At 40.3% G+C, this 14,899-nt stretch overlaps 1 protein-coding gene across 5 annotated transcripts in view; it reads left to right on the top strand.

Annotated features, from left to right (window-relative positions):
• The first annotated feature begins 534 nt into the window (after window positions 1–534).
• SYDE2 (synapse defective Rho GTPase homolog 2) overlaps window positions 535–14,899 on the top strand; it is a 41,128-nt gene continuing 26,763 nt past the window's right edge. Inside the window, exons 1-2 of one of the 5 annotated variants that reach the window (XM_060024654.1) lie at window positions 535–1,907; window positions 11,764–12,459. In XM_060024654.1, coding sequence (XP_059880637.1) covers window positions 626–1,907; window positions 11,764–12,459 — 1,978 coding nt within the window. In that variant the 5' untranslated portion in view covers window positions 535–625. The remainder of the gene's footprint in view (window positions 1,908–11,763; window positions 12,460–14,899) is intronic. The other 4 variants (XM_060024664.1, XM_060024694.1, XM_060024674.1 and 1 more) reach the window with 4 other exon arrangements.

Raw genomic sequence — 14,899 nt, 5'->3', positions numbered from 1 at the left:
ATTCGGAACGTTTCTAGAACACACTTCACTAAGTGAGATACACCTGTACTCATACCTTATCCGTCAAAACAATCTTTGTTTTCTCTCAAGCTAGGACTTGCACTATAGGACACGCCTCGTGCAGTGGTGGCAATGCGGAGGGTGGTGAAGGTGACTGAGTGGCAGCCAGGAGGGCACGTTCCCTTTCTCCGTCTCCCCAACCAGAACTTTGCAGCCTCCAGCGCAGACTCACCTTCCCGCTCCTTCTTTTTCCCGCCTCGACTCTTACTGCAACCCCCCACCCCCCTCGGTACGCCCTCTCTGCATCCCTCGGTCTTCTTTAGCTCTCACCCACCTCCCTTCCCCGCCCTCCGCCTTGCCTCGCCCGACGCCCGCAGAGTAGCAGCCGGCAGCCCGCGCGCCCCGTTGCGGCCCGGGGCTCCGGGGCATGCGCTCTGCGGCGCCGCCGCCCTCCCCCACCCGTCCCGCGGCAGAGTTATGCCAAGAATGTGAGGAGCCCGCGAGGGCCAGTGTCGGTCATGGGGAGCCGCCGCCGCCGCCGCCGCCGCGAGCGCGGCTTCCTCCCGTGCGGGACTCCGAGCTGTCCCCGCACCAGGGGCGAGCCTGGCTGCTGAGGCAGAGGGGGATGACGGACCCTTTGAGGAGGACGCTGTCCAGGCTCCGGGGGAGGCGGGGTCCTCGTGCCGCCGGGGGGCCCGGGCGCCGGGTGGCCACAGCAGCCACCGTGGCGGCCTCTTCGGCTGCCGAGGGAGATGCCGGGGGTGTTCCGGCCGGGCCCCTACGCGAGCGCGCCGGCGGAGCCCGGCCGAGCCTGGAGCGACCGCCGCCGTCGCCTCAGGCGTGGGGTCCTGAGGCGCGGGTCCCGGGAGGGCGGCCGGAGAGGTCGGGGGCGCTCGGGCCTCGGCCGCGCGGCGGGAAGGAGGCCGCACCTTCGGGCCGCGGGCTCACTCGCGCCTCTCTGCACGCTCCGCCGGGCTCCGAGGGCAGCGTAGAGGACGAGGAGGACGACGCCGACTACTACGAGAACCTGCCCGGCGGCTCCCAGCCCGCGCCGGAGCCTGAGGGGGCGGAGGCGGAGCGGTGGCCCCCGCCTCCCCCGGCCGCTGGCTCCTCCCCAGGGGCGGAGGGCGGCCGTCTGGAGACAGGCAGGCTGCAGACCCAGTTGCGAGAGGCCTATTATCTGCTGATCCAGGCCATGCACGACCTGCCCCCTGACTCGGGCAGGCGGCAGGGCGACCGGGGCAGGGCGGATCGCGGCTGCCCTGCGGGAGCCCGGGCTCCGGGCCAGCCGCCTTCCCCCTGCGGCGCGGCGGCCCGCCGAGCCTGCCCCCGAGACTGCGAGCGGGGAGGCGGCGACTGCCCTTGGCAGCAGGTGTCCCCGCCCCGGTCGCCTCCGAGGGAGTCGGGGGGAGGCCGCCCGCGGACTCCTCGGATGCGGCTGCCCTGCAGCAGAAGCCTCGACAGCCTCCGCGTGGGTGCCAAGCCGCCTCCCTTACAGCGGTGGCGGAGCGACAGCTGGATCAGGTGCGGCGCGCGCGGGGAACCGGACGAGCCCCCGCCACGTGGAGGCGGGATGGACGGCTGGAGCGGAGGCAGCTCCCGGGCCGCGGCGCCCTCCGGCCTCCGGCCTCCCAGCTCCGAGGACCCCCGCCGCTCCTCGGGAAGCCGCAGCAAAGAAGACGGCCAGGAGGGGCTCCCCTTCCTCAAACCGCCCGCGGTGACAGTCAAGAAGCTGCAGAAGTGGATGTACAAAGGACGCCTGCTGTCTCTGGGAATGAAGGGTCGCGCTCGTAGGACACCCCCCGAAGTCACCCGAGCGCAGGCAACGTCTCCAAATCTGGGCGCTTTGAAAATGCGGGAAAGCCAAGTCGTCTCGGTGTCGCCAGACCAAAGGATTACGCTGACAGGTAGGATACCTTGCAATCAAAATGTGTTTACAGACCGGGCTTCTGTCTTAAGAGCGAAGAAGAAGGTATGGTTTTGCAGACTACGGTACGTGTCGGTGCCAAGGTGAGGGTCACGTCAGTGGCAGCCTAATGCCATTTCCAGGTTACCTAGTATAATGCCTTATCTCGGGTTTGTTTATTTGTTTGTTTTTTTTAAGACAGTGGCATGAGGAACTTGGGGTTTTTGTTTTTTCTTCTCTAAGAACCAGTGTACCTAGTTCTAAGCGCAACAGTGAGTAAAGGTTAAGTTCACCACACTTTGCTTTCCAGTCTCGGCTTAAGAGTTGGCCGGCGCTGCCTTGACTTTTATTCTTTGTAGCTCTGGGCTAATCTGTAGACTTTTGTGGAGTTTGTGAATTTGAATTTGATCCAAGTTAGACTTTATGGGCTTCATAAACTGTCATTTTACTCATTACACCTCCCGGTCAGAAGCGTTTGTGTACACAGATACACACAACCAAAACCCAAAACCCAACCAAACCGAGAAAACTATCATGGTAATACTTCTTTTTAGTCAGGTAGGATTTCACGTTTCTTCTCTTCACCTTTCCCTCCCCTCCCCCTCCCCCCTAAAAACATAACAATGTAGGTAATCTTATTATTGTGGAAAATGAAGGGCACTTGGATTTTAATCAGAAGAAAAGTATGTCTTATGTACTTTTTAAGAAAGTGTAGGCAGTTAAAGGAATTTGTAAAAAGTATATTTGTCCTAATAATAGGATTTTACTCCCTATTTTATATGTGTGTGATTTTTAGTTTTCACTGAAGGTTTAAGTTATCCATTCTAGAAATCTCTTATGTTGTAAATAGTAAAAGAATTCTCTTGTGAAAGAAGTACCTTTAAACTGAGCCAAAAACAACATGATCTTTCGGACTACACTTTTAAAGACTTTTAGTGAACATAATGACTTACATATCAGTAATACTTTAAAAAATATTAAATGCTGAAATGTAAAAGTATTCACAGTACTTGGCAGTTTCTCTGTTAAGAATTACAAATCCTACAGGACTAGGTTTGTACACATTAACTTTTTAAACCAATAAACACAAAACGGGGAGAAACAAAGTTCACAAAACTTTTTATTACACAATGAGGACAAATCAAATAATTCACTTCAAGTGTATACAAAATGAGAAGTTCTTTTGAATCTATAAATCTCTAACCCACACCTGTCAATTTCCCTCAAATTTATTCCATTCCACCTGAATAAAAAGATAGTAGAATGTAAATTTTTGTGAAGAGAGGTGTACTTTATGCTAAGTTTATATTAAAATATGCATTTCCAGTAGTAAAGTATTTGTAATCATTTATTACGTTTTAGTGCTATTATATCTTTACCTCCACTGATTTTGGTTCAGTTAACTCTTTTTAAGACAGTTAATTTTTAGCCATAACAAAAATCTGTATAAAACTTCAGTAAAATATGTATTACCCTTTTGTTGCAAAGGTTAGACATTACTATCTGATGGCTTTTAACACCCTCAGTTGTTGTGTAAACATTGAAGTGTTTTAAAAGTAATAATAACTGTAGTAACTCTTAGGAATGAATTCATTGAATTTTTCATTGAGAAACTAATTAAATGAAACCAATTTTAAAAGAAATTAAATGACACATTAGAATTATTATGTGATGGTATTTTAGATATTTCACAAGAAATCTAAACAAAAGCTTAGATAATCTCTGATTTTAAAAACTTTCTCAGATGTTATTTCCTTTCAAATCATCAGTTCATCTTTTAGGAAAGATAAAAATAATTTGTGCAATGTTTATATATCTAGTATAGATTTGAAGAGTTAATTTTTTTTAAACTGTTTTTTATGAAGGTTATTTGAACTTATTAAAACCATTCTGAATACTTTGTGGGGTTTTCATATAATCTTTATTACTTCCCTCCCCTCCCCGCTCCATGGAGGTATGACAGCTGTTATTGCACAACAACAGCAAAAGCAAAGAAGGGGTTAAGTAGTTTGCCCAATGTCACTTAAACTAGTATTTGGTTTATGTATACTAGTATATAGATTCAAACTATTATGTGGATTCAAACTCAGGTCTTTATGACTCCAAAACCCCTACTTATATAAGGTCAAAGGGACTCTAAATTTCTTTAGAGGTTTGATCCAGTTAATTCTATTAAATTGCTTGGACTGAGGAGATGGATGGAATTTCAACAAGATTTAGCGGGGTAAGTAACTTCCTCAAAGTTGCAAAGAAGATGGGCGAATCCTAGAATAGGTTTAGAGTCTTTCTTTTAGTCAATTGCTTTATCCATCTTAAACCTTTACCTTTAAATGTTTAGTTCAAATTGTTTACTTGGATTCTACTTTTAATCATGTTTTCTAAAAAGTTAACTGGGCAGTCCCGATGAAGCAGTACATTCTTGGTTGTATAAAGATGTTAAATAGCTCAGAAGGGGACTTCCCTGGTGGCGCAGTGGTTAAGAATCTGCCTGCCAGTGTTGGGGACACAGATTCCAGCCCTGGTCCGGGAAGATCTCACATGCTGCGGAGCAACTAAGCCCGTGCGCCACAACTACTGAGCCTGTGCTCTAGAGCCCGCGAGCCACAACTACTGAGCCTGCCTGCCACAGTTACTGAAGCCCACACGCCTAGAGCCTGTGCTCCGCAACAAGAGAAGCCACCGCAGTGAGAAGCCCGTGCACTGCAACGAAGAGTAGCCGCCTGCTCGCCACAACTAGAAAAAGCCCGCGCCAACAACGAAGACCCAATGCAGCCAAAAATAAATATAAATAAATAAATAAATGTATTAAAAAAAACAGCTTAGAAGGTTTATATCACATTTTTCTGTACAATATTATTTGTGGCGATGTTTTCTTTCAAAATAGTTATAGTTAGAATTTATAACACAGAATAACTATATAAGGAGCTAGAAATACCTAAGCTACTTAGGTGTTTTGGAAATTTTTGAAGCTATATGACAAATGGAAGCCAAAATGATATTCAGTTTTGATTTCTGGCCCCTACTAAGAACCACTAAAACTTTTGATAGTATAATACTGCCAATGATTTGATGCAGTTGGGAATGTAGTGCTCACAGATTGACCAATTTGTTACTAATTGAGATGATTATTTAAGAAATCTAAAGTCATTACACATAGTAAATATTGTAAAGTTTCTTCAAGCCTTAAGGTTACAAAGGAATTTTAATCTATTTGCTGACTATACTTCATTATAACTCTTTATAAATAAGTTTTAATTAGCATATAGTACTCAAAAATAAATCGGAAAGCACTGGGTTGAGCTATTTTGGCCTTTTACTGCTTTAAAAATAATTAGCCTACTTTGACCCTACTCTTCTTGCTCCGTGATCTGTGAAAGAAAAAAAAATTGGGGCATGTAATATTCTGTTCAAAATCTTTAGACAGTTCTTTAAAGGTAGTATTAAATAGCTGGTGTGATCTTGTGCATTATATCTTAAAGTGAAGTTGACACTGTTAATGCAGATTTCTGTCTATTCCCTTCTCAAGTATTTGTAGCTTCAATTTCTTAACTTTATGAGCTACATTATCTGTATGAATTTTTCCAACAAATTCTTTTATGCATTAGCCCTTTCAAGACTAGTAACTATAGGCAAATACTTTTTGAGTGTCTTCTAGCTCTAAATTCTTCTGTTAGAAATTCTGCCATCGTGGCCCCAGAAGCAAGTGAGTCCATTTTTTTGTTTTTGTTTTTTGTTTTGGGAAGAGTGCCATAAAACATTGGAGTTGCTGGTGGCAGGAAAACATTGAGAGTTACAAATTCAGCAGAAAATAGTGTTGTGTTGATTTTTGAAAGTCCTCCATTTCTAAGTGGTGTTTATGTTTTGAGAATCCTAAGGCTGTTTTCCAGACCTTTGCCACTCAACGTGTGGTTCGCAGTTATAGAGCAGAGCTTTTCAAACTTAATGTGTATATGAATTCTCTGAAAGTCTTGTTAAAATGAAGATTTAATATGTATGGGGGTGGGACCTTGAGATTCTGCATTTTAACGAACTCGCAGTGTAGATGCTGCTGTTTGGTACACACTTTGAGTAGTAGGCTCTAGAATTCTCAGTATCTCAATCACCTATCTTGATACATTTTAAAAAGTTTTGAAAAAGCATTCTACTTTATTCTGATACTTGATACTTAAACTAACCCCTCTTAGAGCAAAGCACTTGAGCTCTTTCTGCTTCAGTTTTATGTGTATGAATTTATACTTACTACTTATGTATGACAAGTTTAAGCAGATCCCTCCATGTTAGTCTCATCTTGCACCAACAAAAGTGAGATTTTAGAATCTGCAAGAGAGAATGCCATATAGTGTAATGGCTAATAGAATAGAGATTCTGGGTTTCTGATCAAATCTACCACTTACCAGCCTTATGACCTTGGACAAGTTACTCAGCTCTGCATAGCCTCAGTCCTCAGGTTGCTGTGATGATGAAAAAAGATAATCCATTTGGTACCATGCCTGGCACTTAGCTGTTATCAAGAGAAAGGCAAGCAGGCTTTGTGAAAATATATTAGGATTCTGGATAGAGAGTGAAATGATCTGAAGTTGAGAAGGACTGCTTTAGGGAGCATTGGGAATTGAACTAGAGGACACCACTTTAGGAGCACTTATTTATTCTACTCATCTTTTCTTCTGTGCTTCTTTTCTCTTGTTCCTCCTCATTACTTTCAGGGAACTGAAAAGCGTCTCAAAGTTTCCTTCTCTACTTTCCTGTCCCCAAAGCTAGCACACAGCTTTTTTCTTAAGAGTTTTTATTGCTAGTCACAAGGGAGGAAAAATAAAAGATAGAAAAATACCTTTTTTCTTTTCATTGTACCCCTCTCCTCATTTAGATTTATCTGGGAAAGATAAAGACATACATATAAACACACTCATATGTAAACCTAAGGCTTAAGTTTATTCTAGTAATTTCATTTGGGCTGCCAAGCTTGACTCTATAAGCAGGGCTGCTTTTATTTATTTAAGCTCAAATACATTGTTCATAAGAATGCTTTTATTTAGGATTTTTAAAAGAGAAGTAAGCTAAAACAACAGTTTGTTTTTGCAGTAGAATGTTTTAAATGATGAAAAGATGTTGTAGATACTGTACATTTTCAATGAGGGCTGCAGTACATAATTTCCCAGAAAGTTTGCTGTTGATTTTGATCTGGGGCACTAGTTAAATGTTTAGTAATAGTAACTCATCTAGATTTATTATGAAATACGTAATAGTTGAGAACACAAAATTGGCTTGAGTAGTTCACCACTATGTAAATATTTTTCTGAGTGAAAAACTTTTAATTGCCACTTCCGCATTCTCTTACAGATTTTCAAGGAAAATGACTTTAATTAGAGTCTGATAGTTATACCATAACGTGTATAGTTGCAAGAGAATAAAGACTTTTTTGTCTTGCAACTTTGCACACTTATTTTTATATCTTTTTTACTTTTGTCTTCTTTCAACATATAAATATATAAATGTCAAAATATATATATACACACACACACATATATAAAATTTGAAGCTAAAGGTAACTTTTACATTTATGCCAGTAAGGTTTAACATTAATTTTAGCATAAATGGGGAGTGAAGAGAAGATGGTAAATAGCTTTCCATTTCTGTGTAACTTATATTCATATGCATCCATTTAATTAACTGAGATAAAAATGAAATGCTTTAAGTTATATATAAATAATTGCCCAAGTAAAATTTTCTACCTTGAATAATGTGTCGCTTATATTCAGTTTTAATAACGGAATAAATTTGGTTTTTATCAGAACGTATAATAATGTACCTCTTTATCTCTAAATTTAAACTTCAGCATTATGTGTTTTTAAATATTCAGCAATAGCAAGCAGACTGTTTCATCTCAAGTTTATGTAGTTTGTAGTTTCATGAAAAATAGTTGTATTGTGGCTCACGATGTAATTATTCCTTTTAATATTACATATTCATTACATATCAATAGATGTATCGGTTTAAATATGTGATACTGGTAGCTTAATTTTCTCATTGTAGTTCCTTGGAATATAGTACAAGTAGAAGCATGTTTATTTCATTTACAATGTACATCAAAAAACTCTGAAAGGGGCTTCCCTGGTGGCTCAGTGGTTGAGAGTCCGCCTGCCGATGCAGGGGACACGGGTTCGTGCCCTGCGCTGGGAAGATCCCACATGTCGCGGAGTGGCTGGGCCCGTGAGCCATGGCCGCTGAGCCTGCGCGTCCGGAGCCTGTGCTCCGCGGCGGGAGAGAGGCCCGCGTACAGCAAAAAAAAAAAAAAAAAAAAAAAATTATAGTAGGTCCTTTTTTTTTTTTTTTTTTGCTGTGTGCGGGCCTCTTACTGTTATGGCCTCTCCCGTTGCGGAGCACAGGCTCTGGACGCGCAGGCTCAGTGGCCATGGCTCACTGGCTCACGGGCCCAGCCGCAACGGGGCACGAACCCGTGTCCCCTGCATCGGCAGGTGGACTCTCAACCACTGCGCCACTAGGGAAGCCCGTAGGTCCTTTTTTTTTTTAAAACAAAGGTCTATAATCAGTTTATTTTTTTTTGTTGCTGTAGAAGTAAAGTTGATTTACAATGTTATGTTAGTTTCAGGTATACAGCACAGAGATTCAGTTATATATATATATATATATATATATATATATATATATATATATATATATATATTCTTTTTTCAGATTCTTTTCCCTTATAGGTTATTACAAAATATTAAGTATAGTTCCCTGTGTTATACCGTAGGTCCTTGTTTGCCTATTTTATACATAGTCATGGATGTCTGTTAATTGCAAACTCCTAATTTATCCCCCCCTTTCCTTTTTGGTAATCGTAAGTTTGTTTTCTATGTCTGTGAGTCTGTTTCTGTTTTGGAAATAAGTTCATTTGTATCTTTTTTTATATTCCACATAAAAGTGATGTTGTATGATATTTGTCTTTGTCAGACTTACTTCACTTAGTATAATAATCTAGTCTATAGTCCATCCATGTTGCTGCAAATGACATTATTTCATTCTTTTTTATGGCTAAGTAATATTCCATTGTGTGTATATATATATATATATATATATATATATATATATACACACACACACACAGACACACAGACACACACACCACATCTTCTTTATCCATTCATCTGTCAATGGACACTTAGGTTGCTTCCATATCTTGGCTATTGTAAATAGTGCTGCTATGAACATTGGGGTGCAGGTGTCTTTTTGAATTAGAGGTTTTGCCTTTTCTGGATATATGTCCAGGACAGTTCTTAATTTTAAGTGTAAAGAAGACAGAACCATAGAAAGACTCTTGAATCTTCAGGTTTCATTAGTTAAATTAAATCAAATCAAGATATTTATTGACTATTTGTTACACGTTTGCATGTTAAATCCTGGAGAGTGGAGGTGGGTATCCTTTAGTTAGTAGCCCAGGTGTACTACAAACTTTGGAGTCAGAAGTTTGTTTTGAGTGCTGCCTCTTCCATTTACCAACAGGTGATCTCAGGCAAGTTACTTGACTTTTCTGAGTAGTTTTCTAAGTATTTCAAACATTATTTTACTTAATCCCAGGAGCCACCCTATAAAGTTAACTTGGTGGATATTATCATAATGCTCAAGAGGGACACCTACTTCCCTACTTTTAGTGGGTAGCATGGTGTAGGGGAGACAGGTGAGAGCAAGGATTTTAAGGTTAGACAGGCTTAAATTTGAATTCTATGGCTAGCACCTTGGCCATATTCCACATATGTTTGAGGCTCATGGAAATAATCCTACCTGTCTCAGAATTGTTGTGGAGGTTAAAGGAGGTTAAGGGCTTTCTTACTGCTTTATCTCTTGTTCCTGCCGCATAATAGGCGCTCAATAAATATTTCTTGAGTAAATGAATATCTGGCATAGTAGACATTCATGAGAGGTTCCTTCCCTTCTGATTCTTAGTCTGTTCCTCTATTCCTGCCTCTGGAACTATTGAACTTGAAACCCAGTTTGTGTTTAAGGTTTTGTTTTGTTTTTAAATTAATCTGCTTGATTAGGTATTTAGGGTTATAAAAAGGACAAATTTACTGTTTTTTTTCTTTTTTGCGGTACGCGGGCCTCTCACTGTTGTGGCCTCTCCCGCTGCGGAGCACAGGCGCCGGACGCGCAGGCTCAGCGGCCATGGTTCACGGGCCCAGCCGCTCCGCGGCACGTGGGATCCTCCCGGACCGGGGCACGAACCCGTGTCTCCTGCATCGGCAGGTGGACTCTCAACCACTGCGCCACCAGGGAAGCCCCCAAACTTACATTTTTAAATGATTTTTTTTTCAGTAGAAGGGAGATTCCTGAAAACCTTTAGTATGCATGAACCTAATTTTTTGGTTGTTATTAAGCTCCTCAGAGTTTAATGTGTTTTTATCACTCTGTTACTGGACTATTATATTTTACTTGCTGTAATACTAAAATGAATCAACCAAATACACACTCAAAGTAGCATAGACCATAAATTACAAACCTGACATGATCTTAAATTAGAAATGTGGTTTTGTTTTAATTATCTATGTGTAGTGAGTTAGTTTATGATATATATTTATTTAGCTTATTGACTGTCATTGAAGCCGGGAAGCCGGCTTTATGTAACTCTTTGGAAGTGCAAAAAATTTTCCCCTTTATATGGAATTAATGTTACATATACATTTTTAGAATGTTATCACATTATATTAATACATACACATATCTAAGTATTTGACATCCATTGGGCTATGAATTCCTTAAGAGCAGGGGCTATTTTGTTCATTCTTGTATTCTTGCTGCTCAAGTTTGTGCCTGTCAATAATATAGCTGTGTTGTGCTTGTTGTGAGACAGGATACCTGGTCCTAATCAAGGGCCTCCTTAGGGACTTTTATTTTTAATTTTGCCCTAGATATTTAGAACTTAAACTCTGCATAAGTTGCTACTGCACTATATGGTTAGGAAACAGATGTTATTTTGAAATTTTAATAATCAGTAAGACATTCAGTAATAAGTAAGGCACAATTGTTTTGAAAAATTTATTCAAAGTTAATCTTTGTATGAAAAGGTAGTAATCTTGCTTGTGTTTTCCAAAGTCCTTGTAGCAGTGAGTTTAAAATTACTCAAATATTAATTAAAGGCATACTGTGTATAAAGCATTCTATACAAGCTTTTTATAAAGCATGTTTTGCTTAGGGTAAAGCTTTTTTAGCCCTATGATATTTATAAAGGCAGTCTCAGAGATTGTTTATCCTTTTTCTTAAAATTCTTATGATACCTATACTAGCAGTCTGATATCTAAATAATAGAAATCATGTTTAGGTGGAAAATCCAAAATTTGTCTTGTTCAGTTTTTGTCTCTGAATGTGATTAATATTACTTTTCTTTCTTTTTATCTTTTTAAAAATAGTATATATATATTTTTAAATAATTTTATTTATTTTTATTTTTGGCTACATTGGGTCTTCGTTGCTGCACGCGGGCTTTCTCTAGTTGCGGTGAGGGGGACTACCCTTCGTTGCGGTGTGGGAGCTTCTCATTGTCATGGCTTCTCTTGTTGCAGAGCACGGGCTCTAGGTGTGTGGGCTTCAATAGATGTGGCACGCGGGCTCAGTAGTTGTGGTTCGCGGGCTCTAGAGCGCAGGCTCAGTAGTTGTGGTGCACGGGCTTAGTTGCTCCATGGCATGTGGGATCTTCCCGGACCAGGGCTCGAACCCGCATCCCCTGTGTTGGCAGGTGGACCCTTAACCACTGCGCCACCAGGGAAGCCCCTAAAAATAGTATTTTAATAACTGGTCTTAAGTGACATGCCTTTCTTGGTATGCCAGGCATTATATTCTGCCTTCTTTTTTCTTTGAAACAGACTTATTTGAAAATGTGTATGAGTCTTCAATGAAGAGAAGAGAACTTGAAGATCTGAAGGATAATATTGGCTTCAGGGGTCATAAGCCACTTAATAGCATCACTGTGTCAAAGAAACGCAATTGGCTATATCAGAGTACTCTGAGATCTTTTAATTTGGAAGACGAAAATAAGAAATGCCAAGATATAAGTCATTTATCCATCTCACCCGTTTCTCTACCTAAACTGCAGCTGTCACGACCTTTCCTCAAATCATCTGAAGAATATTGTACGTATATGGTGTGTACTGCTACAAATTCTTCATTATCAAGAGACTGTTCATTAGACTTTAATGAGGAAAATGATGCAGATGATGAAGGAGAAATATGGTACAACCCCATTCCTGAGGATGATGACTTTGGTATTTCAAATGCCTTGAGTTTTGGGGAGGCAGACTCTGCTGTTCTGAAGTTTCCTGATGTCGGTTTGAGAGTATTATCTGGTAGTGACCTAATGAAAGAAGAGCAGCACACTGAAGACTTGCTGTGCTCTTCTGAACACACAGGCGGTGTTCAGACCACACAGTCAAATGAAATAAATCCTATAGATTCCATCTATTCCACAGAGTTTGTGGAGCAGTACAAGCAAAGGCATGGACACAAGACACAAGAAGGTATAATAGTAGAGGAGAGTCCCACGTTGAAATCTCCTTTTGCAGGTAAAGATGATCATATATCTGCCTTTTCTTCTTCCATTTTTCAATTCTTTGGCAGTATCTAAAACTAAATATAGATGTCTATTGTAGCTGTGTACTTTTCCTTACAAAGTGAGTATATTTTCATGAAAATAAAACTGAAAAAGGTTTATAAACATTTTTATATACATGGTGGTTTAATTATTCCTATTACAGACTTGGTTTTGTAAGGGGTGAAGGAGCTGGGGTAGTCCTACACCAACTTTTAGTGTGTATGGTGTGGTTTTAGTATGTCTATCCTTTGAGGCAGTAATTACTTTTCTCTTAGTTGAAAGAATGGAGTCTCAGGGACTGGAAGAGATATATTCTTCATGTATGTCTTGTTTTGCTTCATTCATTTATTTATTCATTCATTCATTCACACCTGGTCTGGCCACAAATGAAAAATTGTATATTCAGTATACTAGCAGTCATTAGTTTTCACTTTTGTGCCTACATTTCCTCAGAAACAAAGGAAAGGAAGAAGAGAAAAAGAAAGGAGAGGTAGAAGTAAAGAACTTGCAAATAGGTGCTACAATAGATATGGAACCCAGAAGGGAAATAATTGAAGTTTGATGTGTATTAGTTTGAACCATATGAAACTGCCAATATTTAAGAGTTTTTGGTCTGAAAACAAAAACAAAAACCTGGCAATTCATATAGTTCAACCTAATGGTGTTATTTTCACTTGATTGCCTTGATTTCTGGTGTGCTTCTTTTTAAATTTAGTCCCAGACACACTACCCAAGAAAACACTACCTAAGTACTTTTAGTTGCAGTTATTAAATGTTGAATAGAAAGCAGTTCTATATAATGAGTCATTTTAATTTATAAAATTTCAAATGATACAGAGTAGTCAAAGATGTGGGGTATAGAAGATGCTGTTAGTACTTGTCCATATCCCTTGGGTTTTATTACTTATTTAAATGGAGGCAGCCTACTTCCAAAAATCAGTATCTGCATCTCTACTTGAGGACTCCTTCCAAAGTGTTAGAGAGTCTCCTGCAGGACATCCTGGGAGTGCCCCTCAACAAGTGACTGACAGGAGTTGGTATAGGCCTACCCCAGCTCCCTCCACACTTGGGTGGGATAATTGTATATTGTTTCCCAGAGTTTTTTCATGAAGTTAAGCTCCAGGTGCCCATAGTGGTAGCAGGCTTGATAATTCACCTTGAATTTTCTCCTGAATTTTCTCACTTTCTTGCTGATCTTTTTGTACTTTACAAGTAATCTACTTGCATTTGGATCCTTTTCTCAGGGGTATGAGGAGAAGGAGTAAATATTATATTGATAAGAAAAAAAGTGAGTTAAAAAACAGTGTGAACTCTATGATGTCAATTTTGAAAGAAACAATGAAAAGCTGTCCTGGAACTGTTAATGCTTGACCCATCCTTACCCCCTGTGTTGGGATTAAAATTGTGTGTGTGCATTTCTAATTGTAGTCTGGTTTTCCAGAGCAAATGTGTGTTTCTTTTGTAATATGGATGGGAAGAGGAATAAATAGTCTATAAAATAATAGTTTGGAACAGAGGTTGTGATCAGGATGGAGTGATAAGGAAGGCTTGCAGGAGTAGGGCAGACAGATAGTGATGGGTCTGGAATGGTGCAGAAAAGGCAAGAGGGCATAAGTATAAGAGCAACATTAGAGAGCCAGTGTCTGTAAAGTGATATACACTTTAAGTACTGTCTTTAAACTTTATTATTTTATGTTTGTGGCAAATTGTGAATCTGTAAAGACTGACAGACATTACCAAAAAAACAAAAAAACCACCCAAATTTGAAAGTACAGTAGGGCTGCCAATTATGTCTCCTTTCTTACTGTTATTCTTCTCTTAAGTATATTATTACAACAAGCACGTTCCTAAGTTGACCAAAGGAAGTATTTGGACAGTTCGTTTATATGTCATCTTTTTGCTTTAGTTTGATCAGAAAGGTCATTTACCTAAAGTGGTATGTTTTCTTTAGCAACATTGGCAGAAATCTGTTGAGAAATAGGCAAAGAGAATGGTTGAATTTCAAAATAATTTTTTGTTTAAGAAATAGGAAAGTTTAAGTATTTTTAATATGAATGACAATTTTATGATCATCCTAACACAGTTGTGACTTGTTTTTCCCTTTTAACTTCTGGTTGTTTATGTATCTTTTACCTAGTTGCTGACATAGTGGACTATTTTTGGTTTTTGCTAATTTCACTTGCTATCTATATTTTGTGTTGTTACATGTAGGTTAATCTTATGATTGTTTCCCTATTTTTAAAGTATTTAATTGAGTTGATGTGCCCTAATCTGTTTGACTGGTTCCTTAATGTTGGGTGTTAATAGACTCTACTACTGTTGCAGTGATCTTTATCATGATCTATTTTGCTTCATTAGGATCCATTACTAGTATCTTTACTTGGTCTTTTTAGCTGGTAACTAGTATAGGT

The sequence above is a fragment of the Delphinus delphis genome, chromosome 1 (assembly GCF_949987515.2).
Source record: "Delphinus delphis chromosome 1, mDelDel1.2, whole genome shotgun sequence".
Lineage (NCBI taxonomy): Eukaryota > Metazoa > Chordata > Mammalia > Artiodactyla > Delphinidae > Delphinus > Delphinus delphis.
This window is presented reverse-complemented; position numbering and strand designations above follow the sequence as displayed.